At 36.9% G+C, this 27,080-nt stretch overlaps 1 protein-coding gene across 3 annotated transcripts in view; it reads left to right on the top strand.

Annotated features, from left to right (window-relative positions):
- ARFGEF1 (ARF guanine nucleotide exchange factor 1) overlaps positions 1-27,080 on the top strand; it is a 145,856-nt gene that overhangs the window by 50,822 nt on the left and 67,954 nt on the right. For all 3 annotated transcript variants that reach the window (XM_068526260.1, XM_068526261.1, XM_068526263.1), the window contains exons 2-7: positions 8,895-8,925; positions 9,461-9,617; positions 10,623-10,769; positions 12,208-12,387; positions 18,106-18,382; positions 21,331-21,441. In XM_068526260.1, the coding sequence (XP_068382361.1) occupies positions 8,895-8,925; positions 9,461-9,617; positions 10,623-10,769; positions 12,208-12,387; positions 18,106-18,382; positions 21,331-21,441 (903 nt within the window). The remainder of the gene's footprint in view (positions 1-8,894; positions 8,926-9,460; positions 9,618-10,622; positions 10,770-12,207; positions 12,388-18,105; positions 18,383-21,330; positions 21,442-27,080) is intronic.

Genomic DNA, 27,080 nt, shown 5'->3' with positions numbered 1-27,080 from the left:
CATATTATCAGTTGGGGATCTGCTGGCTTTTGGCAGGGAGGGCAGGAATATTGGCTTTTGAATGAAAATCTATTCTTCTCCCTTTCATATTTCAGAAAATAGCCAAGCCCGTATAGTCGTCACTGTGATAAGAAAACATTTATTTGAAATTCACTAGGAAATTTGGTAATCTAAAGACTGCTCAACTTCTTACATCATATATGCTTGTGTGTGTGTGGGGGGGGTCAGTTTAGTAAAAAGTAGATCAGCATTATTTTTGCCTATAATTTTGGAAGTAATGGATTCTATTAAAAGTACATATTGGGTTTCCCTGGTGGCACAGTGGTTGAGAATCCGCCTGCGAATGCAGGGGACACGGGTTCGAGCCCTGGTCCAGGAAGATCCCACATGCCGCGGAGCAGTTAAGCCCGTGCGCCGCAACTACTGAGTGTGTGCGCCGCAACTACTGAAGCCCGCACTCCTAGAGGCCGTGCTCCACAAAAAGAGAGGCCACCGCAATAAGAAGACCACGCACCGCAGCAAAGACCCAACGAAGCCAAAAATAAATTAATTAATTAATTATTTTTAAAAAGTGCATATCAATATAAAGTGCATTCACTTGAGGAAAAATTTCTATAGTTTGGATTTTGGAGCTTGTTTCCTTTTATAGAATTCTGTAAGGTAAAATTTAGCTTAGCTCAGGGCAAAATGGTTACAGATACCTAATTAGTAAACTTTCTAAGCTGTGTAAAAGAGTACTAAGTATTGCATTAATAGCTGTGACAGTTTTTACTGTAAATCATGGCAATAGATAAAATCTTACGGTATACAAATATTCATTTAACCTTTAACCCTAGGGTCAAAGCACATGTTATTGTGCATTGCATCTTCCATTTCCAGAATTTAAGTTTTTAAGAATATCAGAACTTAACATACTGTTATCAGTTCTGCAGTCATCGTTTTAGTATCTGTGAACGTCTAATTCATATTAGTGAATATTCACTGTGTATGCAACTCCTGGTTGATCCCAGCTGAATACTTGTTCCCACTGTATCTTTTTTTTAATATATAAATTTCTTTTATTTATTTTCTTTTGGCTGCACTGGGTCTTCGTTGCTGCACGTGGGCTTTCTCTAGTTGCGGCGAGTCGGGGCTACTCTGCGTTGCGGTGCGCGGGCTTCTTGTTGCGGTGGCTTCTCGTTGCGGTGGCTTCTCTTGTTGCGGAGCACGGGCTCTAGGCACGCGGGCTTCAGTAGTTGTGGCTCGCAAGCTCTAGAGTGCAGGCTCAGTACTTGTGGTGCACGGGCTTAGTTGCTCTGCGGCATGTGGGATCTTCCCGGACCACGGCTCGAACCCGTGTCCCCTGCATTGGCAGGCGGATTCTCAACCACTGTGCCACCAGGGAAGCCCCCCCCCCCATTGCATCTTTTTGCTTCTGTTAAATAGGAAGGGAGGTGGGGGGCAGTGACAGTAGTAATATAAGGAAAAGTTATCTTTCTGACTGCTTTCTGGGTGCTAAAAAGAAACTTAAACTGATATTTTGTTTTAAATTACTTTGTATTTCAATAGCCATCAACTGTTTATATATGATTTAGTCATAATTTTGCAACCTAATTTTACAGAGGCCCTCCAGATTCTGAGAAGGCTGATAAGTATATTACAAGGGGGTTAGTTTAGGGGGCAAGTCCTGGCTGCATTTTATTAAGCACCATACCTGTTAACTACCCGGATTCCTTATCCAAATGCTCAGAACACATTGGAACTTTCCATGTTCCTGGCAGTTTTTTTGTGCCCCTCAGTTAGCTGTCTCTCCCATTCGCCAAGGAGTTACTTCAAACCCCACTCTCCTCAAGCCTCCTTAACCCTTTCTGTTCCAGTTATCTATTGCTGTGTAATAAACCACTCGTAGACTTAGTGGTGTAACTCAGTGATCATTTTACTATGCTCACAGAGTCTCTGTGTGTCAGGAGTTCAGGTGAGGCATGTTGCTGCTCCACGGTGTCTAGAGCCTCATCTGGGAGGACTCAAAATGACCGGGGGGGCGGGGGGTGGGGGGGATGCGAATGGCCGGGAACTGGAATCCTCTGGAGGCTTCTTCACTCATATGTCTGGCGCCTGGACTGTGGTGACTTGATACTGGGCTCAGCTGGTGTTGTCGCCTGAACCACTTACATGTGGCTTGGCCTTCTCACATCAAGGCCTTTGGATTCAAAGAGTGGGTGTCTGGAGACCCAGCATTCCAAGAGAATCAGGCAGGGGCTGCTTGGCCTTTTCTGGCCTAATCTTGGTGGTGTTCACTGTCACTTCCACTGTATTCTATTGGTTATGAATGAATCTCTAAGGCCAGTCCGTATTCAAGAGGAGGGGAATTAGACTTTCTCTCTTGGGGGGGTGTGCACGGTCACATTGCAGAAGGGCATGTGGGGTGGGAGATAACGTAGTGACCATTTTGGAAAATACAGTCTGCCATGCTGTCTCCTGATCTTCAAATTTATATGCCTTAGTGCCTGCTGAATACTGCCACTTGAACATCCCGGTCACTTAAAACAAAATGTGGCCAAAACTTGCCTCTTCTTCACCCCTGCACCTTCACCCCTACTTTTGCACAGTGAGAGAACTGCGTTTTGTGTCTAAATTAATGGTACCTTTATTATCCAGTTAGGCAAGCCCTGTCTCCTCTCCTTGCTCCTCTTCCTCCTCCTAGATAAATGAGATTGTTTCATTGTTTTTCCTCCCAAGATGTCCATGGAATTCACAGTTACTCATCCCTACTGTCACAGCTTTTGTTCAAGCCATTATCTCTTCCTTAGATTACTGTAACATTCTATTTAACTCCTGTATTTTTATTTAATCCTTAACTGTTTGAAATGTGATGCTAAAGTCACATGTTTGGCTTTGAAAAAGTAAATCTAGCAGAATATATACATCCAAAGGAATGTTATTTTTCAAAGTGATCCCTTACATTTATGCGATGTTTTATAAATATTTTGTTTAAAATTGCTTTCATGTATAGTCATCATTGACCCAGATTACTGCTTTTAATTGATCCTGTATCATCTGTATAGTTTGGGTTACAGGCTTCTTTCAGAATCTGATGAGAGTTATGTACTTTTTCTAAAACACTGCTGACGCACACACAATTTGACATTGGTTCACAGAAGCACTGAAGTTGAGAACTTCTGTTTTGTAGTCACATACCATTATTCATGCTTGGCTCCAAGCCACTTGGGGTTAATTGGTGGCTAGAATCTGATTCCCTTTCTAGAAATTTTTCCTTCTGTGAGGTTATTCATTTAAAAGAAGGAAGCAGGCAGGAGAGAACTGCAAACAGTGAATTTCCCAAATATTTTTGAATACTGGCAGTATTATGATAATTGATGCATACCCTCCCACCGTTATGGCTTTGAAGGAGACAACACATTGGATGTGTAAGTTCTAATGTATTTATTAAAAACTCTTCATTTGAAGGCTTCCCTGGTGGCACAGTGGTTAAGAATCTGCCTGCCAATGCAGGGGACACGGGTTCGAGCCCTGGTCCGGGAAGATCCCACATGCCGCGGGGCACCTAAGCCTGTGCGCCACAACTACTGAGCCTGCGCTCTAGAGCACGCAGGCCACAACTACTGAAGCCTGCGCGCCAGAACTACTGAAGCCCATGAGCCTAGAGCCCGTGCTCCGCAGTAAGAGAAGCCACCGCAGTGAGAAGCCCACGCACTGCAACAAAGAGTAGACCCTGCTCGCCGCAACTAGAGAAAGCCCGTGCGCAGCAACGAAGTCCCAACTCAGCCAAAAATAAATTAATTAAAAAGCAAAAACTGATTAACAAAAAGAAACAACTCTTCATTTGACCTTGTGTTTCCTTAGATTACCAGTTTAGTTTGCGTTGAGTAAGTTCTGTTGCTGTGCAAGCTATGCTGTAAGACCAAAGGTGTCGTGAGAGGCAATATCAATCATGCATAGTGTAGAGATGATAGAATTTGTTGGCTCTGTATAAATATAATTTTGAAGTGTATATTTGTACTGTCAGTGCAGGAAAGAAAGCTGCTAAGCAAGTTGATAGTAAAAATATTATGAGAGGAAATATTGAATATACTTAGGAAGTCATGTACATAACTTGCATGTGATCAGTTATTTTTTTAAATAAATCATTCTTTCCTGTTCCTTAAGTCCTGTGCCTTATCAGCTGTGCCAGTAATTTAATGTACTTGGTTTCAGTAATTTAATGTACCTGAAGGGAATGAAATTTGTGTTTCTTTCAAAATACTTTAAAATCTATACTTTTATGCTAATTTACAATGACCCATTTCCTCCAATTTTAATCTTTCCTTCTCTATATAATGCAGTGGTTGTGTTTATAAGGTTTTAAGAAGATTGTATAAAAATAGTTCTGAAGGGATAGGGGGAGTTAGTGGCTAGAGAGAAAAGAATTCCTGAAAGAATTTCAATAATAAAGTTTGTTTTAAGTGTTATGACTGCATAGTTTAAAAACCTAAATATCACTAAACAAACAAATCCAGTGTCTGGTTTTTATCTTATATCAGCTCAAGAGTGATGACTTTTCTTATCACATCCAGTATTGTCTGTTTGTATTGTCCAGTGTTTCCAGAGCAAGGTCAAAACTGTTTTACTGTTTGTGGTCATCCTTGTCATGATTCTGACTTTAATAGGAAAATATTTCACAATTAAGCACCAAGTGGTTTTTAGTTTGAGTATGCTACTTCTTAATTTGATACTTCAATATTTTTTTTCTTCTGGGTGTTTTTTCTTTAATAATTGAGAATTAGTTAGTTTACAGTTGACCCTTGAACAAAGCAGGTTTGAACTGCGTGGGTCCACGTGTATGTGGATATTTTTCAGTAGTAAATACTACAGTACTACACAGTCCATGGTTGGTTGAATTATGGATGCAGAGGAACAGCAGAAATGGAGGGCTGATTATAATTTAACCCTCGCCTTGTTCAAAGGTCAACTGTACTTCTTGATTCTACTGTTGAAGGCCAACCTGAAGCAAACTGTTTTCAAGCCCTAATTCATTAAACTAGAGAGGCAGTTTCCTCAAAGGCTGTGTTACTGGACATTTATTATAAGTTAAGAAAACTGAAAAGAAATTCCTTTTTAGCATAGGCTCAAACACTGGTCCAAGAAGTCTTAAAGGTACAATAAATGGATGTGGACATAGTGGACGAAACCCAACTGTCTTGCACTCATTTCTTTTAACCACTTTCTAGCAATGGATCTTAAACTTGTTTGTCTGTTAGAATCGCCTTGAAGCCTTGTTAAAACAGACTGTAGAGCTCTACACTCGTCGTTTCTGATGCAGCAAGTTTGGTGTAGTGTCTGGTGATGCTCATGCTGCTGGTCCTGGGGCCACACTTGCAGAACCACTGCTCTACACTATGTTTACCCTGAATTTTTCAGTTCACCTGCATCAGCTAATAAAAGGTTGCTTAAATATAGCACACTGTGTAGTGTGTAATACACTACTTTAAGACTAGAGAAACTAGTTTCTGGATCACTACTTACCAGCTGGCTGACTTTTAAGCCATTATTGAACTAATCTGATCTATGGTTTCCTTATCCATAAAGTGAGGAATTGAGGATAAAATTAGGTAATGTATAGAACAGTGTTTTAAACTCTATTGCTGCACAAATATAAAGTAGTATTACATACTTAAAATTTTTTCAGTTTGTTTTAAAATACCGTGGTTTGTAATATTGTTACTTTCAGTATTTTGATACTTACTCTAGGGCTCCTCTGTTGCCACTTGTTCTTTTAATCTTTTTAGTGATAGTGTCTTTCGGTTTAAGTGGCCTTGAATGGCTTTGAAAGGAAGTATATTAAGATGAATACAAGTCTTCAGAAGACTGTAAAAATGTAAGCATTTTGCAGGACCATGAAGATAACCCTGCAAGCTGAAAACATGCAAGCTATGTTAATAATCAGTGGGAAAAATTGTGATAGTTCTGGGACCTTTAAAGATTTTGTCAAAACATTAAAAACTCTTTGACTGTGGGTTAAAAATGTTACAGGAAAATGAAAAAAATAGGAAAACTCATGTTTAGTGCAAAGTAATTTAAAACATTAGAAACATTGAGAAAGTGTTTTTTGTTTCTTTGTAAAAAAAAAAAAATGAGATTAGTTTGAACAGTTTTTTTTGCCTTGTATAATTTACAATAAGGAGATAGATAGAAAGATATAAATAAATGTTATAGTATGATCTGAATTACTGGAGAAAAATTACATTCAATTTAACTTGTGTTAGGTATGTTTTATTAGACTATTTAAATGTGGACATTTAAAATATAATGGAATCATAGAATGAAATAGTTCATAGAGTCTATAGGATCCTTTGAACCATAGTGTTTTAGAGCAAAGGTCAGCAGACTTTTTATGTAAAGAGCTTTGTGGGCCAAGAGGAAAAGTCAAGGATATTGTAATACTTAACATAACAAGAGAAAACAGATTTACACACATTTTTTCTTAATGAAATTCAAAATAATAACAATTGAGTATAAATTTTGTAACCCTGGTCTACTAATGAGAAGAGTGGAATTCTTTTAGGGGGGTAACATTATTCTTCATTGGGCTTCAAAGTTAGTGTTCCCTATCATCAAATTGATCACAAATATTCAGCTGTAAAAACTATTCTTAAACTCATGTGCTGTATGAAAAGAAGTGATGGGCTGGCTTTGGCATGTGAGACATACTTGTTGATCCCTGTTTTAGAATATATTGTAAGTACATTTGCAATCACCTAAGTAGTGAAGTGAGGGTTGTTTCCTAAGGTCACACAGTTGTTATCTCATTGATAGGTGTCATCCAAACACAGTGCTCTTTAAAATGTTACACTACCTCTGATATTCTTAACTAATGTATTATTTACTGAACCAGAATACTCTGTTTCCTAACTGTTGTATAAATGGAAATTCACTTTATGCAAAAACTGTCACTCATCTCCCTGCTTCTCGTACCTCACATCTTTTTTCTACCTTACCTGGTTTTTAGCAATACCTCAGCTTCTTAAACAATAATAATAATGTTTTTAAATAAAAAAATACTTTTAAAAATTTTATGAAGATTTGGGGCAGTTAATATATCATTTCCCCCTCAGCTGTACTGTATTTTTTAAAGTGATTTAAATTATTTTTATTACATTTTTCGGTGAACTGTACAATTTTAGTAGCCATAAGCAGATCTTAAATATCAGACGCTGTGAACTTTTATTTAGTAGTATTTTAAATATCCCCAGATAATATTTTCACATTGTCTCCCTTCTACTCCTACCACTGGTAAAATGGAAGGAGCGTTGGTCCACAGAGTACTAGACTGAAATACCAAACATCAGTGCTTAGCACAGAGTAGGTAATGAATAAATTGCACAGTGACAGAGTAATTTGGCAGGGTCACTTTATAAAGGGCTTACTATAATTTCTGGTACGTGGGAGGTGCTTCATACAAGACAGTTTTTTTTTTTTAAATAAATTTATTTATTTTATTTATTTATTTTTGGCTGCATTGGGTCTTCGTTGCTGCGCGCGGGCTTTCTCTAGTTGCGGCGAGCGGGGGCTACTCTTCATCGCGGTGCGCGGGTTTCTCATTGCGGTGGCTTCTCTTGTTGCGGAGCACGGGCTCAAAGCGCATGGGCTTCAGTAGTTGTGGCCCGCGGGCTCAGTAGTTGTGGCTCGCGGGCTCTAGAGCGCAGGCTCAGTAGTTGTGGTGCACGGGCTTAGCCGCTCCGCGGCATGCGGGATCTTCCCGGACCAGAGCTCAAATCCATGTCCCCTGCATTGGCAGGTGGATTCTTAACCACTGCACCACCAGGGAACCCCCAAGATAGCTTTTAATAATTATTAATTTATGGGCTAGAAGTTGGTTATAATACCAAATTTAACTCATTTTGCTCAATATTCATAGATACACCTATGTAATAGAGTTGTTTAAAAAACCAGGATCTGGGAGTTTATTAGACTACCTAGTTTTGACACCTAGTGAAACCAGATTAGTCACACACCCAAGCCATGCAGCCCTTGAGCAAGTCTGTGCCTCAATTTCCTAATCTTTAAAATGGAAATATGATAGTACAAACCTCATAGGGTTGTTATAAGGTTTAAACATGTTAGTACACGTAAAACGTAATAGTGCTTGGCACATAGTAAGTTCCCAACAACTATTGGCTGCAGTGGTAGTAATTATTAATGTTATATTTGAATGCTTTTCTTACAAATTTCAAACAGGTTTAATCAATTAACCAGATTCCCCAGTTTATCATTAAATTTAAGGTTCTTCTATTACAGGTAGAATTTATGTAATATACCTCATCTCTTATGGATATAAACAGCAAAAGGGAAAATTTCCTATTAAATTGAGTGTGTGTATTCTGCAGTGCCTTGTATAGTCCTAAGTAGAAAAATAGGTTAAATATCAACACATATATACATGATCAAGAAATTGTAGTCCTGGCCTGATAATCTCCTTGAGATAATCCCAAAGGGGGTACATTGAGTTTTTCTGCTAACCCACCGTGTGCCTTGTATGTTGTCACTTGAATGCAGCATATGCATTATTCCATTCTTAAGCCTAGTGCTTCTGGTTAATGTAAAGAGCTACTTGACCCCCCACCCCCCCGAAAAACTGCTTGGAGAAAAGGAAATGCTTTGGGAATTAGTCATCTGTAATTCTACCCTATCCTTGTGGTTGTTAATGTATATTCTTCATATATTTTTATAGAATTATTTGTGTAAATTAATACTTTTGGCTGCAACAGAATTCTAGTACCTAATTTTCTTTTGAAAGTGCATTCTTCCCAACTTCTTATAGAATTTATACAATAATTTATAAAACCTATAATCAAATCGAATTAATAATCTTTCCCTTGTCAAGTTTTCTAATGTATGCTTCTTTTTTCCCTCCCCAGAGGAAATAAAAGCGGAAACTGAAAAGCAGAGGTTTGTGGGGTTTCTTTCCTTAATTTGCAAACTTGTCAGTCTTGGCCAAAATAATAATACAATTGTGTATTTTAGTGTGGCAAATATTCTGCATGTGATCTTCATAAAATCAATTTTTAAAAAAATGATTTTTGAGAAATATTGAATATAATGGTAAGCATACTTATAAAAAGGTCTCATAAATAAGCACATAAGAGTATTTCTGAAATACCGTAAGATATGCTTTTAAAGTCTTTGCTTAAAGACTTTGATTCATATTTAGAAAGATTACTAAAAATTTAATAACCTAAATACTTTATTTAAATTAATTAATTAGTTAAAAAATCTTTTCTTGCATTTAATTATAGCTCTGGCCACTAGCTTATGACCTATAGCAAATCACTTCACTTCTCTGGGCTTTGGCTTCCTCATGAAACATGGGAAAATAAAAATTGGTTTAGCAAAGTGCTTTGCTTTTTAGAACTGAAATTAAAGTGAGTGTACCATCAATATGATGAATGTGATATTTTAATCAGACTCTTCTTTTTTCATTTAGTCCTCCTCATGGAGAAGCGAAAGCTGGATCAAGCACCCTTCCACCAGTGAAATCAAAGACAAATTTTATCGAAGCAGACAAGTACTTCCTGCCCTTTGAATTGGCATGCCAGTCCAAGTGTCCCCGCATAGTTAGTACATCTCTAGATTGTTTACAGGTATGTATGAAATGGCGCTATCCAAAAACCGTCTAATTTGAGTGTGTTTCTAAGTAGTACTCACAATTGATGATTCATACATTTTCCATGAAAGCCTTGATTATTCTTTTTTGTGGTAAGAAACCAAATGGTTGCTTATATTCAAGAGAAACAATAGTTGCAAAAAGATGTTTCCAGTTTAAGGATAGCAGAAATCATTAGTTAGCTTAGTGAGACACAAAATCTTTACTAAGGTTATCAATAATGGAAGTGTTGTAACCTGCTGCTGATTTTACATACTTCATTATTTGCAGTGATTTTACTGGATGCTTGCTGTTTTGTGTAAAGCAGTAGGTTAATATTAACAGTTTAGTATTTATATTTACTGTGAAACTTTAGCTCTGACCTTCATTTATGTCAGAAAAATTCCTTTCTGTCTTCGTGTTTTACTTCCACACACAGACACACACACACATAAGGATAAGTTCATTTGATTTGTGACCTTGTTTTCTCTGAAAAATTAATATCTAAGGCCTTCCTTCCAGGGTTATAATGGTAATGATGAATGACCAAATCTGTGATTTATTGCAGCCAGTGTCTGGAAATGGTTTTCTGCATACTCACAGATCTAATTTGGAAAAAGATTTTGGGTCATTTGAACGTGTTAAGATAGCTTTCACAAAAGCAGTATCAGTGATGTTTGGACAGAAAGACATAAGCTGTTAGAACTCACCAGAGACAAGTTCTAAGGCCTGCCTTTCTCAAAGTATTGCCTGGTGGTTTTGCTATGGTTATTTTTCTGTTTTTGTGATTATTACAAGTGTAAATAATTTCACATGTTTATAGCTAATAAAGCTTTCTTTAGGAAAAGTTGGTATAGCCTTGGCTTTGATGATACCTTAATATTTTTGTGTAAAAAGTTTAACATATGTTCAGTTGTATATCGTAATTTTAATGTATATTTAATTAGTATATATATATATTTGTTAGCTTCATTAGGATCTTTATTTTCTTTCTCTATTTCAGAAACTTATTGCTTATGGGCACTTGACTGGCAATGCTCCAGATAGTACAACACCAGGCAAAAAATTAATTGATAGAATTATTGAAACAATTTGTGGCTGTTTCCAAGGTCCTCAAACAGATGAAGGAGTTCAGTTACAAATAATAAAGGTAATTAATTATAAAAATGTTATTCATAATCTACATTTTTTAAAATCAGAAGCCTTTTACCTTGAAAACATTTGGAAAAGTCATTTTATATGCTTTCCAGCTATAATAGAAGTCATTTGGGTGCTTTTTAGACTCCGTATCAGGGGATTTTATTGTTGAATGCCAGGAGTTCACTAGGAGAAGATTCATTACCAAATCTCTTATTTTGAAGGCCCCAGTTGAGGCCCCCAGAGTCTTCCAGAGCTTTCCAGTTTCTAACATGGTTCTGTCTTTTGAGCTTTAGGGTCCCCTGTCAAGGTCCTGTGACCCTTCTTCTTTCTTCTACTACTGTCAGACCACTTGTAGTCTAGTCCCACGTGCACCAGCTTTTCTGCTTGAGCACCAGCTTTCCTGCTTCCCTTGCACCTGTCAATCTGCTGAACCTGCTCAGCTAAATCCTGTCCTGGGTTTGTGCTATGATACACCTGGATCATTAAATTCCTTTAAAGAAAAATCACTCACTTGTGTTTTCAGTCTACTATACGTATTGAATTTTTAATGTTACTGCTAATAGTAGTGGTGGTATGTTTATTTGTTAGTAAAAATTTTTTTGTACTATTAGTACTTTTGAAGTTGTTTACATGTATGAAGTGTCCTTTATGTGTGTCTGTCACCCCTTCTGAGCCTTTTAGTCTCATAGCTGCATTTACTTCATAAGTCATAAAATGTCTTTATTCTAATAAAGCTATTCAGTTTGGCCTATTGTTTGCAGTTTCATGTCAGTTGTGGTTTGTTTAGTATGTGCTCAATGCTGACCCTGCATAGCATTGTGCAACATAGAAAGACAAAGGATATGAATCCTTGCTTTTGAGAAATTGAGTAACCTAATATGTGACAGTTCACATAAATTATAGCTGTTCACTTTATTGGAGGATTCACCTTAGGATTATTTTAAATGCTTTATTTTAAAACATTTGTAAGCATCTTCAACAATAATAACAACAGCACATTGAGTTCAGTCTATAAGTTAGATCTCAGAAAAATTTGAAAGTGAATAGGACACAATATGTATCCTCCCCAAGTTGACATCTAGTTCAACAGATATATCATATGAAGCATATCTGTGCTACACTATGACAGAGTATTAATGCTGTGCATTTTAGTAGACCAAAATAATATTCTATTAAAATGAAACTCGGATTGAAATAAATCAGTTGAATGGTTTTTTTTAGCGTTTTGGGTTTGGGAGGATTATATGGAAACTACAACCAGGATGGGGAAAACATAAAATATTTTAACAATTGATGATATATTTAAGGCAGGTAGAAAATCTGTATACATTACCTTAAAGTGGTAATGGTGTCTGCAATTTTTAATTCTAATACAAAAATACCAATGTATTTTTGTGCTGAAACTCTGGATGCAAAAAAAATTGCTTTAACTGTATTTTTTTTTAAAGGCTTTACTTACTGCAGTAACATCTCAACACATAGAAATTCACGAAGGAACTGTACTGCAAGCTGTGAGAACATGTTACAATATCTATCTAGCAAGCAAAAATCTCATCAATCAGACAACAGCCAAAGCTACTCTTACTCAGATGCTAAATGTTATCTTTGCACGCATGGAAAACCAAGCAGTAAGTATTAAAAAATGAGAGAGATTGTATAGAACACCACAGGCATCAACTATAGAAAAGATTTTACAGAAAATATAGTGAAATCTTTTGTGCCTGTGAGGAAAATGTCTTTCATTTACAGTTTTACGGACTGGAGATCTGTGGTATTGTTTTTGTTTTGAGGCTTACTGACTTACTTGACTTTGGATAAAATACATTTTTAATTGTTCACAAATAGAATTTGAAAGATATCGATTGCCATCATCCTCATGGAAGTGTTTATGAATTGATATTTTTATTGCTCTCAAGCTTAGTAGATGAGTGTAATGTAGATACCAAGTTACCTAATTTGATCTATTCTGGTATAAAATTATTTATTCATTGAGCCTTTAAAAAATAAAATAAATTTCTATAGTGATGAAATATATTTGGGGAGGAGGGTAAGAGACCAGCAGCTAGAGAATCTTTTTTTTTTTTTTTTTTTTTAATTATCTAGGTCTTCATAATTAAAAACCAACTTCTAACTTTTTATCTGGAACTGATTTTAAACTTACAGAAAAGTTGCAAAAATATTTACAGAGAGATCCTCTTTACTCTGCTTTCCTAATGCAACATCTTACATAACCATGTTACAATGTTCAGAGGCAGAAATTAACACTGGTATAGTACTATTAAGTAAAGTAACCCTGACTACTTAGTTAAGGTGGTATCTTCCAGGTTCCTCCACTGAAAAGTTATTCTTTTACATTTAATAAATATCTCAGGAGAGATACTTTCAGACTATGCAAATATCCTGTTTTTTTTCCTCATATTCCCCCACACCCATTTGAGTATCCATTGGTGGATCTTACCGGCAACAGTTATTACTGATGTGTTTCCCTGGTGGTGATTTTCTGTTTCTCTCTCTTTCTATATCTATTAACCAGAATTATTCTCCTTTCCTATTTATTTATTCAGTTTTTTATTTATATCAATCTGTATTCATGGGTGTTTATTTTATTCTATGTTTTATAATCCAGTTCTATCGTTATTTATTCTGTTGCCCCAGTTATTCCAGCTTTGGCCTTCTGTCCTTTTGACAATAGCCCCCATTCTTTTTTGAGTACCTCTTCACTTTCTGGAATCTCAAGATGTTCCCTGCTCATTTTGAATTTTCTCTACTTCTCCCCCTGGAGTAGTAGACACATAAACAGGGAGCCCTGGCTCCTTCAATTGGAGAATGGTAATTGGATACCAAGATCTGAGTGCCAGGTGTGTTCACTGCAGCTGAGATGTTACTGCTTCTAGGCCCTCCCAGCAGACTGCACTAGGAAATACATATGTGTCCAGCCACCCCATCTCCCCCACCCCATGTGTGACTACCCATCCGTATGTCTTAAAAACTGTGTGTTCACACTGATGCTTCTGATTCCAGGCCAGTACCACAGGGTTCATTTCAGCCTTCTCCCTTTACTTATTTGTAACTTTCTCTAAACAGTGAGAAATAAGGCTTTCATTTTTTATGATACATTATTTGTTCAGGCCTATTACACACATATAGTAGTTTTAGAATTGCTTACTTATACCACTGTGAGAAGCAAATTTACTAGGTACGTTATAGCATTTATATTTATTGGGTTTTGTTTTTTTCTTTGTCTTTAGCCGTATAGTATCCGTTCAAAATATTATTTTCCAAAGTTACTTAGGTTAATTCTTTTCTTCTCCATACTCTTCAGTGGGATAATTTTATTACTTTATAATACAGTTAAGTTAGTTTGTTACTGCCTGTTTTCCATTTCAGTACTCCTCACATTCTGGTTTAATTGTTTGCTTATTTTCTGAGTCTGTTAAACACTACTATGAATTAAGAGTTAGTGGTAGTGTATATATGGACGTACATACACTACCAAACGTAAAATAGATAGCTAGTGGGAAGCAACCGCATAGCACAGGGAGATCAGCTCGGTGCTTTGTGGCCAGCTAGAGGGGTGGGATAGGGAGGGTGGGAGGGAGACGCAAGAGGGAAGAAATATGGGGATATATGTATATGTATAACTGATTCACTTTGTTATAAAGCAGAAACTAACACACCATTGTAAAGCAATTATACTCCAATAAAGATGTTAAAAAAAAAAAAAGAGTTAGAGCTCTACAGAAATACTCCTCATTCCTATCACTCCAACCCTCTTCCTCCCTTCTTTCCACCCCTTGGATGTAGCTAATCTCTATTGTTTCTGGTTTATCCTTCTACATTTCTTTAGCACAAGTGAGCAGATACATGTATGGTTTCATGTATCACCTTTCTTATATGAAAGGTAGCATACTGTATTAGTTATCTGTCACTGCATAACAAACTACCCCAAACTTCAGCTGCTTAAAACTCGCAGCTTAGCTGCTTATCTCTCACAGTTTCTGAGGGTCCAGAATCCAAGAGTGGCTTAGCTGGTGGCTGTAGCTTGGATTTCACATGAGGTTGCAGTTGGCTGCGTGGATCACAGTATCAACTGGGGCTGAAGTCATTTAAAGCCTTCATTGGGCAGAGAATGAGAGAGAGAGAGAGACAAAAAAGGCAGAAGCTACATTGTCTACCTTATGATCAGAAGTGGTCACCCAAAGAGTCATGTACCACAATCTTCATTGCAGCATTATTTACAATAGCCAGGACATGGAAGCAACCTAAGTTGCTTCTTTATCGACAGACGAATGGATAAAGAAGATGTGGCACATATATACAATGGAATATTACTCAACCATAAAAAGAAACAAAATTGAGCTATTTGTAGTGAGGTGGATGGACCTAGAGTCTGTCATACAGAGTGAAGTAAGTCAGAAAGAGAAAAACAAATACTGTATGCTAACACATATATATGGAATCTAAAAAAAAAAAAAAATAGTTCTGACGAATCTAAGGGGCAGGGCAGGAATAAAGACGCAGATGTAGAGAATGGACTTGAGGACACGGGAAGGGGGAAGGGTAAGCTGGGACAAAGTGAGAGAGTGGCATGGACATATATACACTACCAAATGTCAGATAGCTAGTGGGAAGCAGCCACATAGCACAGGGAGATCAGCTCGGTGCTTTGTGACCACCTAGAGGGGTGGGATAGGGAGGGTGTGAGGGAGACTCAAGAGGGAGGGGATATGGGGATATATGTATACATATAGCTCATTCACTTTGTTGTACAGCAGAAACTAACACAACATTGTAAAGCAATTATACTCCAATAAAGATGTTTAAAAAAAAAAAAAAAGAAGTGATCACCCAGACCATCCCTGGCACAGTGTGGGAGGGGACTCTACAAAGAAGTGAAAATCAAGAGGTAGAGATCATTGGTGGCCATCTTAAAAAGGCTGGCTACCACACGTACTCTGGATACTCTTTCATACTCTTTTCACTTAGCAGTATGTCCTGGAAAGCATTCCATATCAGCCCTTAAATCTTCCTCATTCTTTTTTATAGATGCAGAGTACTCGAGCCTGTACTATAGTCTATTCAGTCACTCTCCTATGTATTGACATTGGATTATTGCTAATATTTTGCAACCACATATAATAGTTTTGCTGCTTTTTTTTTGAAGAAGTGAATGAAATTTTATCACTTTTTAATAGAAGAAATATAAGTTTTATTGGTTTGACTTGTTCAGCAAATTTTACTACATTCCCTGTATGTTCTTGGCACTGTTCTAGTTCTCAGTTGTACAGTGCTGGGCAAAATACCAGCACTGTATCACCACTACTCTCAAAATTCTTACAGACATAGACGGGAAAGATGAATCTTAAATAATCACACAAATAAATATATAACTGAGTTATGATGAAGGCTGTGAACATGTTTCGTGTCATGAGGCATATTAGTTCTGTGCTATGGATAATTAGAAAAGTCAGGGGAGAGAGAAAATTAAAAAGGCAAAGCAGAATAATTTTCCACATTTGCTAAACTGTTCTAAGCTAGAAGTCTAATTCATTCGTATATACTGCTGATAACTTTTCCTCTCCTTCCCAAATAAAATTCACTATAAAGTGTTCAGTTCTAAAATTATGTCAAAGGAAAAGATGCTAATTTCTTTCTCTATAACAGTGGTTTTCAACTGGAGGTGGTTTTGCCCCCCAAGCCACATTTGAGACACTTTTGTCATGACTGGGGTGAGTCATGACCTGTAATGGGTTTCTACCCATTAGAGATAGGGATTGGGATGTTGTTAAACTCCCTGCAGCACCCCAGACAACCTCCACCTCCCTCAGCCCGTGCGCGCGCGCGCACACACACACGCACACACACACACACGATTATCTGTTCCAAAGGTCGATAGTACTGATGTTGAGAAACCCTACTCTAGAAAGTATGAAAGTGTATAGAAAATGTTTAAAGTTAATTTCTTCTTTTTTCCCAAGGATCTTTCTAGAGTTTATACAACTCTGGAATAAGTAGAAAAAACTAGAATTCAACATTATGCCTGTCTGTAATTCCAAAGCATGTGCTTGCCCTACTAAACCATGGTACGGATTAGCTGAAGTTAGGCTGAGGGCGAGATTAGATTGCAAGTCAAAGGTTCCTCACTGTTAATTTGGAAATGGACTTTCTCATGAATGGCCTAAAGGTTTGAGAAGTCTCTTCTGATTCCAACTGTGTGCAACTAGTCATGCCCATCAGTTTCCTTATCTGTAAAATAAGGGACTTAGATCATACAGATTATAAGTCTTTTCGTACCTTTTGGGCATTAAAATCTTTTAATTCAAATTTGTTTTATAAATTCATATAATTCTGGTATTTCCGCATAACCTAGAATATTACTAGGAATATGAAATGTTCATATTTGACACTGTAAAATATTTATCTTTGTGGAAATTAATTCTGTGAGAATGATTCCTGTTAGGTCATGAGGATTAAAAGAGATGTGTCTAAAAGCAATAAAGTGCTAAAAAATGAAACCCTGTGATCTTGATTGTTACTGTTTTTAGCATCTTGTAAGTGAGCCAGTTTTACACGTGGTATTATGTACATCATAATTTAGGTCTGCTAAAATAAAACTGGAACATTTATAAAGTTTTTTCATTCTTATTAAATGAGTAATTGGGCAGAGGCATTTAAGTACTCATTGCAATTTTATTTATTAAATGTAACTATTATTTTTTCATTAGAAGACATTTGGCAAGGTGACATAAGAACATGCTACAGAAAGGTACACACTGAAAAGTTCCCTCCCACTCGTTTCCAATTCGGTCATTTCCTAACTTCTGCCCCCAAAGGTAACCGTTATTACTAGTTTCTTGTGTAAATGTCTAGACTTTGTTTCTATATATAAGTAAAAATGAATGTGTGTGTATTTTATTTCCCTGTCCACTTTTTTCCTCCCTTAGTGAAGCTTCTATTTGATCTTAGGTAAATCTACTGTTACATTGGCAACAGTCCAGTTATCATCCTAAGGTTATTAAAAATTAATTTGTTTTTCATTTTGTTTTGTTTCAGTAGTACATTTACATCATTCAAACACCAAAAATAATGACAAGAGGATATAGTGAAAGACTTCCATCTCTGTTCTTGTTTGCCAGATTCCACCCCCCCTAAGAAGTAACCACTGTTTTCTGTTGTTGTGTGTTTTTAGTATGTTTTAGTTTTTTATTTCTGATGGACTACGATTCCTGAGCCTGGAGACAAGGTGGCAGCTCCTATGAAGGATTTATAGTTGAGTGTAACATTACCCCTCCAAATTTTAAAGAACTTATTTTGCTAATACAGGAAATTACTTTCTTTCTTTCCAGTTGCAGGAAGCCAAACAAATGGAAAAAGAAAGGCATCGACAGCATCATCATCTCTTGCAGTCTCCAGTAAGCCATCATGAGCCTGAATCACCTCAACTTAGATATTTGCCGCCTCAGACTGTTGATCATATATCCCAGGAGCATGAAGGGGACCTTGATCCCCATTCACATGATGTGGATAAAAGCCTTCAGGATGATACAGAACCTGAAAATGGATCTGATACTTCCAGTGCAGAAAATGAACAGACCGAAGCTGATCAGGCAGCTGCAGCCGAAAGTAATCTTTCTGAGAAGGGGTGGCAGGGGTTGGGAGGTGTGTGTTGGGGGAAGAATGTAGGAGGGCATTTTTGGTAAAGAAACGTGGAAAGGGTGATATGACTTAATGGGTATCAGGCACGTTGTGGTAATTGTGGACTTTGTCCATCCTAGGTGATAAAGTTTTCTTAAAATTAGTTCATAGCAAACAGGAGACCTATTTATTTAGTAAAGTTTTCTGGAATGTGACTGAAAATTGTAGGAAATCATTATAAGTTCACAAATTACTATTGTCAAAAAAAAAGGACTGAAATTAAATATGAAAAGATATCTTTTGAATAACCACCTAGCATACAAAAATATTTTATTTATTTTTATATCCTGATGTGTAATAATAAGATTTAGATATTTTCTGACGGTGTTTTTTTCTAAGTAAATTTATTTATAAGAAAAAGGTTACAAGATTACAAAAATTAAATTGCATTTATTTATTTTACAAATGTGTTTCTCTAAAAATAATCACGTGCAGTCATTTTTTCCCCAAACGTTATTCTCAGCTTTAACTGTTCTATTAAACTGCCAGGAAACGACTTTCTTCCCTTTGTTCCTCCTTAGCTTGGTGTCAAAAAATGATGGAAATTCTGTTGCCTTTCCAGTGTGGTTTTATAGAACTAAGATGGTTAGGGCTTAGTTACAATTCATCTGAATTCTGTGTTTTTACTTTACTTTGAGGAAAGACTTCTATAGTATATTTTCAGCTCTTGATTTTTTTTTTTTTTTAACCACATCTTTTCCATAACATAACAGTGGTATGAACATCAGCAGTGTCATGAATAGGTGCCTTTTTACTCTTTTTAAGAGAACTTTATTTAGCATTTACTTTAAAAGGGACAGTTTTGATAAACCAAGCATTTCTAGTACTCAAGTTAATAATGAATCCATACTGCCTATATGATTTACATTTTTCTAGCCGGCCCTTGCTAAAATTTCCCCTACTTTCACTGTAAGTTTATAAAGGAGCTGTTGAAAGAGCTAATCTATAATAAGGCTGGAACTTTTTTTATTCCTCCATTTCTTCATCCATGCGTTCAGCAAATATTGATTTAGCATACGGTGTCCCAGGCACTGTGCTAGGACTTGGGGTTAAAAAAGCTGATGAAGATGTAGCCATTGCTCTTAGGGTGCTCATGGTCTGCCTGGAAGGTCAGGCAGGTATAAATGAGATGTAATGTGATAAATATCCTGCAAGTGGCATGCATAAGATAGTTCTGCTGAGGAGAGTTAGGAAGTACTTTTGTAGAGAAAGTGATGCTTTAGCTGAATCTTGTTTGGATAAGGGTAGGAATTGCCTAGCTAGAAAATTTAGGGAGTTTTCTAACAGAAGAAACAACATAGGCCGAGACCCAAGGGGTGGAAGCATCTACTGTGTAGTAGGTACCACTGTAAGTACCTTTTAGGATACAGCACTATAAATAAGGCATAATTCCTGTGGCATAGTCGTGATTATTTTTAAAGGTGTTTTTCTCCCGACAGCTGATATGAATGAAAATTTTGCCTGTGAGCCGTTGGTTGAGAGTGCATGGTCTGGAATTATATTTGAGCTGTTGGTTGAGAGTGCATGGTCTGGAATTATATTATCTGCTTTGAATCACACCTCTGTCACTTACTGGCTGTGTGACTTTGGGCATAAAAGTTAACTTCTATAATCATTTCGCATGTGTAATAAGTATTACTCACGGCTACTCTAATCTATTTCTGTCAGATAATTTATAAGAGAATTGACTCTTGATTTGCTAATCATTTTGTGCACATTTTAGTGACTGTATATTTAGTTATGTTGAAACTGTTAATTTTTAGACTCTTGGTAACTTTAGCCAACTAGAGTGCAGAAATACAAAATTTAAGAAAGATGGAAAGACTGTTATGTCAAGACATTTATATGTTTTTACTCCACAGAAGAATCTAAATGCTGTTGTATTTGAATTTTTTATAAAATAGTTACTGATTTGACATGCTTATTTATCACATTTCTCCTGTGACATTCAGTATTTTGTAGAATGCAGCAAACAGTGGATTAGGAGCAGTGAACAATAGGGAGGACAGACTTCTGGAAGTCAGAGTTTTAAGTAGTGGTCCTTTATAGTAGTGTGATTTGGCGGGGGGAGGGGGTTGTAGACATTACCACCATAAGCTCACATGCAGTCTGAGGCCATTTGCTGTAGGGCAGTGGCTCCCAGAACAGGGACCCAGATCCCAAAGCATCATAAAGTGCTAATTGAGCCTTCCCGAGATATTTTCAGCATTTCAGAAAATCCCGGGGAAACCGTATTTTTATCTGCAATAGTCGCTACAGACTAACTGGGAATATCAAGTTTTATTAGTTTCTTGTGTGTTCAGAAGTTCTGATTGGTAGTTATATCTGGTTTTGATTAATGTTAAATTGGGAGATGAATTCTTTTTTACTTACTAAATTTAGTTTTACATTGGATATGTGGAGTGTGTTGGGGAAAAAATAGTGAGGAAGAGCTCAGATAGCCCTGTCTCTGGTTCTTCAAGGACCTCATTATATTAGAGCACAATGACGAGCTTGTTATTACTGGTGAGCCTAATTAATCAAAACAAGCTTTAATTACGTTTAGTATTATTTGATAAGTGTGAGACATGTTAGAAATGTTTCATTCAGAATACTTTTAAAAGTTTTGGTTCTTAAATGAATAATCTAGAAAACTCATTTAAGTTGAATAGTCATTTAATAGCTTGTCAAACGAATCATTGTTGAAATTGACTTGAAATGATAAAATATTTTAAAATATGGTTTGGTTAAAAGTTTTGAAGATTTAACATGTAATTGCTTCTAGTTTCATATATCTGTTTTTTTTCTTTTATTCTTAGATTTTTTTCGTTATACATGTTTAGTAAAAGTTTCCAAAAAACTAAAATACTGTTTTCTTGAATTTTTCTGTTCTAAAGCATTATCTAAAAATGATGTATTATATGATGGAGAAAACCATGACTGTGAGGAAAAGCCACGAGACATCGTGCAGAGCATTGTAGAAGAAATGGTGAACGTCATCGTTGGAGGTAGAGTATTTGACTTGAAATTAGTTTATTCTGTCTTATGTTATTTCATGTGACTGTGGGGACTGTTTTATAATGTGCAAAACAAAAAAGGCAAAAATTGTGTGTAGAAAAAACATTTAAATCTCTTTGATTATAGATGAGTACTTCCTTTTTCTCTAGTTTCAGTTATAATCTGTTTATAAAAACCCACTGTTCCCCACCCCATTAAAAAAAAGGTTGATTACCATTTCATTTTTTGTTTTTATGTTTGCTGGGAGAAGGGCAAGGGTATATTTTCCATCCTCCTAAATGTGTTAAACTTTATAAACTAGAAAATGTTTAAATTGATTTGGTTTTTAGTATTTTGTATCTTTGGAAAAACCGTGATTTCTTATACCTTAATTATCATGACCCAAGTCATAGCTGATACAGGGGCAGGTCCTAGTATATGCATTGTACTATGAAAATTTTTTAAAGTTTGTTAGGAGTTTCACTCACACTTCTTGTGAACAATATTAGTATAGATAGGATTAGATTTGAGACCAATCCACTGAAGCTTATTTAATTCATGGTATCTTGCACAGGACTAAGCATAGTACCTTGCTACATGTACTTCTAGAAATATGATTAAATGTACAGTGTGGCTCTTGAATGAGAATAGTACTATTTCAGCCATGCCTGATTTCCATTTATAACGTCATTTCTAAGAATATATTTCCTTCTTTAGTACAACACTAGAAGCAAGTATTCATCTGATTGCATTCTTAATTTTTCATTCAACGAATACTTATGAAGCACATACAATTGTATGGCACTGTAAGGAGACACAAAAGTTTATCTGAAATAGACCATGCTCTGGAGGAAACGGGTTCTGGAGTATAGGAATGTAAGATAAGTGCCATTAGAAAGAAATAGCTAAAATCCCATTAAAATTCAAAAAAAAAGAATGGGTATTTCTAGCTAAAATTATCCAGGAGGGCTTCATGTAGGAGGTGACACTTGAACTTAGACTGTATAGATATTCACGTAGATATAGGGAGTGGTGTTTGATGTATGGGAAACTGTTAGCTAAAGTCTAGAGAGAATGATTTGGGAATTGGCAGGTGGTGATTTGGCTGAAGTGTAGAGTATGTGGGTGTCATATGGTAGAAAATAAGTTTGAAGAAGTAGTTTGGAGCCAACCAATGGATGGTTATAAATTCCAGCTTTAGGATTTTGGACTTCGTTCTAAGAGAGAATAAATTACCATTGAAGATTTTAGAACTAAGAAATGAAGTAATCAGAATAATGTTTTAAGAAGCTAAGTAGGGAAATATGAAGTCCAGTAAAAGACCAGTGCAGTAATCTAAACCTAAATAGGACAGTAACAGTGGAAATAGAGAGGAAGAAGTGAATGAGAAGTGAGATAATGGAAGTTGAATCAAGAAGAGTTTGCAGCTGATTGAAATCTAGGTGAAAGAGAGAATAAAAACTGTGTCAAAAGTCCCCAAGATTACCTCAAGATTTGGTGATTCACTAGAAGGACTCATCATATAGTTACACTCACCACTGTGATGTGGTGAGTCAAGGTACAAGGCAAAATCATCAAAGGGAAAAGGCATATGGGGCAAAGTCTGGAGGAAATCAGGTGCACACTTCCAGGATTCCTCTCCCAGTGAAGTTACATGGAAAACTCTTAATTCCTCAAGCATTGAATTGTGAAGTGTTGTCTACCAGGGCAGCTCCTTAGAGACTGAGTGCCCAAAGTTTTTTTGGGGAGCCGGTCGTATAGGCACTCTCTATCTGCATATACCAGAATTCCAGATTCCCAGAGGGAAAGCTGGTGTTCCAGCATAAGCCACATTATTTGTACAAACTTTTGAGGCACAGTGAGCCACTTTTATTAGTTCTGGGAAGAGTGAGAATCCTCCCAAAGTGTAAGTTCCAAGGTTCCAGCCAAGAGCCAACCTTGCAAGCAGGCCTTTTAAGGATAGGCAGTCTCAGACATGCTATGTTAGCTCTTTTCTGCACAGGCAGTCTCCCAGTTTTTGAGCCTAAATGGGTAAGTGGGTGGTAGTACTATTGGTAGAATTATTGGAGTAGATGTTGGCGTGGGAAAAAAGGTACTAATTTTTATTTTGACATTGCATTTGACCTTCAGGTGTGCCATTCATGTGGAAATGTTTATGAAATATATAATGGAAATATAGAACTCTGGCCTAAGAGATATCAAGGCAGGTGTTATAGGTGGGAGTCATTCTGTTAAAATTAGTACTTGAAGTAGATTACCAAATGGGAAAGTGTAGAGGCTAAAGAAGAGAGCATGGGCTTGGGGAATATGAATTTTTCAAAAAACCATAAACTTATAATAAGGGAAGAAAGAAAGTATTAGGTACCCACACATTCTCTTAAAATTTTATAATGTATATTAGGGGTTGGAAAATAATGTTCCATGAACCAAATTTGGCCCCCTACCTATTTTTGTAAATAAAGTTTTATTGGAACACAGCCATGCTTATTTGTTTATGTATTGCTTATAGTGGCTGCCTTTGCACTACAAAAGTAAAGTTGAGTAGTGGCAACAAAGATAATACGGCCAGCAAAGCCTAAAATGTCTACTGTCTGGTCCTTTGCCAGTCTCTAATACATATGAATACAGAGTGTGAAGTGAAAGTTCTTTCATTTTTCTGCTTTTTACTTAGAAAACTTTCAGACCTAGAGAATAGTTCAAGGAACAGTACAGTGAAAACTGTAGGTCCTTTTCTAGATCACTAATTATTAACAGTTTTGCTACATTTGTTTTACTTGTCTTCAAGTAGACCTGTGTGTGTGTTTTGTCTTTGCTGAACCATTTGAAAGTTGGCTATATACAACATGACGCTTTACCCCTAAAATAACTCAGCATATATCCTCTAAGAATAAGGGCATTCTCATACATAACCACAATTCCATTTTCACACCTAAGAAAAATAACACTCTTTTAAGAATATCTAATATAAATACACTTTAAAGTGTGCCTAGTTGTCCCCAAATGTGTTTCTTATATCCTTTTTTTTCCTTTTTTTAGTCCAAGACCCATTCTAGGTACACTTGCTGCATTTGATTATGTCTCTTTGGTCTCATTAGTTGAGAACAAGTCCTCTTGCCTTTTTTTTCCATCTTTCATAACATTTACTTTTATTTTTAAGAGTATAATATTATCTTGTAGAATGTTGCACAGTTTGAATTGATCTGATGGTTTCCTTATTTTGATTTAGAGTAAACATATTTGGCAAAAATACTGCATAGGTAATGTTGGTATTTCTTATTACATCATATAAATTGGTGCATAATTAAGTTACCCCCCGTTGGTGATAATGTTTGATCACCTGGTTAAAGATGACCACCAGCTCTCTTCATTGTAAGGGAATATTTTCCCCTTTATAATTAATAAGTAATCTGTGAGTGACACTTTGAGATCATATCAAGATCCATTCACTTACTGGTTATAAAATCCCTTGATGATCCTTAGATATTACATGGATTGCAATATAGTGATTTCGTAATTCTAATATTAATTAACATTTTTATATGTAGAAGAGCACCTCCCTTTATTCAGTGTGTTATAATCCTTTACCGTCATCATTTTTTGTTCCGGATCTGGCCAGTGGGAGTCCCTTCAGGCCAGCCCCTGTGTCCTTTTGATGTGATTGCATTAGTCTTTGAGCATTTCCTTGTTTTCTGGAACAGTAAGATGTTCTAGGTTCACCTTCAGCTTTCCCTTGTCCCAGCCCTGGAATCAACAAGTTCTTTAGGAGTCATTCTTTTTAGTGGGCAATTGTATTTAGAGACCAAGGCCTAGGTACTAGGTATGCTCATTGCTACTGAGGTGTTATTACTTTTAGTCTTTTCCAGTGAACAGAAACAGGAGATATACAATCACAAGAGCATATTATTAGTTCCAATTCACATCCAGCACCACAAGGTTTCTCTTCATCTTCCTGCATTTCATACTTGTGTCTCTTTTTCCACAGTGAAAACCTAAATTTGCAGAAACAGTGTGCCATTACCAAGAACAAGCCGATTAATTAAAGTTCAGATTTCTTTGCAATCATATGTGTCCTTAGAATATATCTTACTAAGGATGAAGAGAGTACTGTGTTCAGAAGTTACTTGTATTAACTATTTTATTGATTTAACTTTTCAAATTGAAGAACATTTACATGATTCAAAGTAAAAATTATATAAAATATTTACTCAGAGAACTCTTCCTTCCATTTCTTCCCTTGCTGACCTGCCTTATAGGTAACCACTTTCATAAGCTTGTAGTTTATAACAGCGGTCCCCAACCTTTTTGGCACCAGGGACCGGTTTCGTAGAAGACAATTTTTCCATGGACCGGGGCAGGGGGATGGTTTCGGATGATTCAAGCGCATTACATTTATTGCACACTTTATTTCTATTATTATTATTATTATTTTATTGATTGATTGCTGCGTTGGGTCTTCGTTGCTGAGCGCGGGCTTTCTCTAGTTGTGGCGAGCGGGGGCTACTCTTCGTTGCGGTGCACGGGCTTATCATGGTGGCTTCTCTTGTTGCAGAGCACAGGCTCTAGGCACACAGGCTTCAGTAGTTGTGGCCCATGGGCTCAGTAGTTGTGGCTCACGGGCTCTAGAGCGCAGGCTCAGTAGTTGTGGCGCACGGGCTTAGTTGCTCCGCAGCATGTGGGATCTTCCTGGACCAGGGCTCGAACCTGTGTCCCCTGCATTGGCAGGAGGATTCGCAACGACTGCACCACCAGGGAAGTCCTATTTCTATTATTATTACGTTGTAATATATAATGAAATAATTATACAACTCGCCATATTGCAGAGTCAGTGGGAGCCCTGAGCTTGTTCTCACTTGCCACTCACTGATAGGGTTTTGATATGAGTTTGTAAGCAATTAATTCATTATGGTCTCTGTGCAGTCAAACCTCTCTGCTAATGATAATCTATTTGCAGCTGCTCCCCAGCACTAGCATCACTGCCTCAGCTCCACGTCGGATCATCAGGCCTTAGATTCTCATAAGGAGCCTGCAACCTAGATCTCTCACACGTGCAGTTCACAGTAGGGTCCGTGCTCCTATGAGAATCTAATGCTGCCGCTGATCTGACAGGAGGCAGAGCTCAGGCAGTAATGTGAGCAGTGGGGAGCGGCTGTAAATACAGATGAAGCTTCGCTCGCTCACCCACCACTCACCTCGTGCTGTGTGGCCCGGGGTGTTGGGGGGGGTGGTTGGGGACCCCTGGTTTATAATGTGTGTGTGTGTGTGTGTGTGTGTGTGTGTGTGTTTTTCCCAGAGAAGTAAGCAAATACTTAGGATTATTTCTCTTTCTTTTTGATAGAACACTGTATATCTTCTGTTTCTTCCCCTTTTTTCACCTAATGTATACTAGAAATCCCTCTATTTCAGTTGATAGAGATTTCTCTTATTCTTTTTTCTTTTGGCTCTCTGCATAATACTCTATTATGTGGGTATATGTTTATTCAGCCAGTCCCCTGCTGACAGGAACTTTGGTTGTTTCCAGTATTTTGCTATTACAAATAAAGCTGCAGTGAATAACCATGTATATCTGTATTCATATTTGTGGAGATTGATCCTCCGGGCAAATTCAAAGAGGTAAGATTACTAGGTCAAGTGGTAAATGAATGTGAAGGTA

The sequence above is a fragment of the Eschrichtius robustus genome, chromosome 17, assembly GCF_028021215.1.
Source record: "Eschrichtius robustus isolate mEscRob2 chromosome 17, mEscRob2.pri, whole genome shotgun sequence".
Classification (NCBI taxonomy): Eukaryota; Metazoa; Chordata; class Mammalia; order Artiodactyla; family Eschrichtiidae; genus Eschrichtius; species Eschrichtius robustus.
The sequence above is the reverse complement of the archived record's forward strand: the minus strand, read 5'-3'. Positions and strand labels throughout refer to the sequence as shown.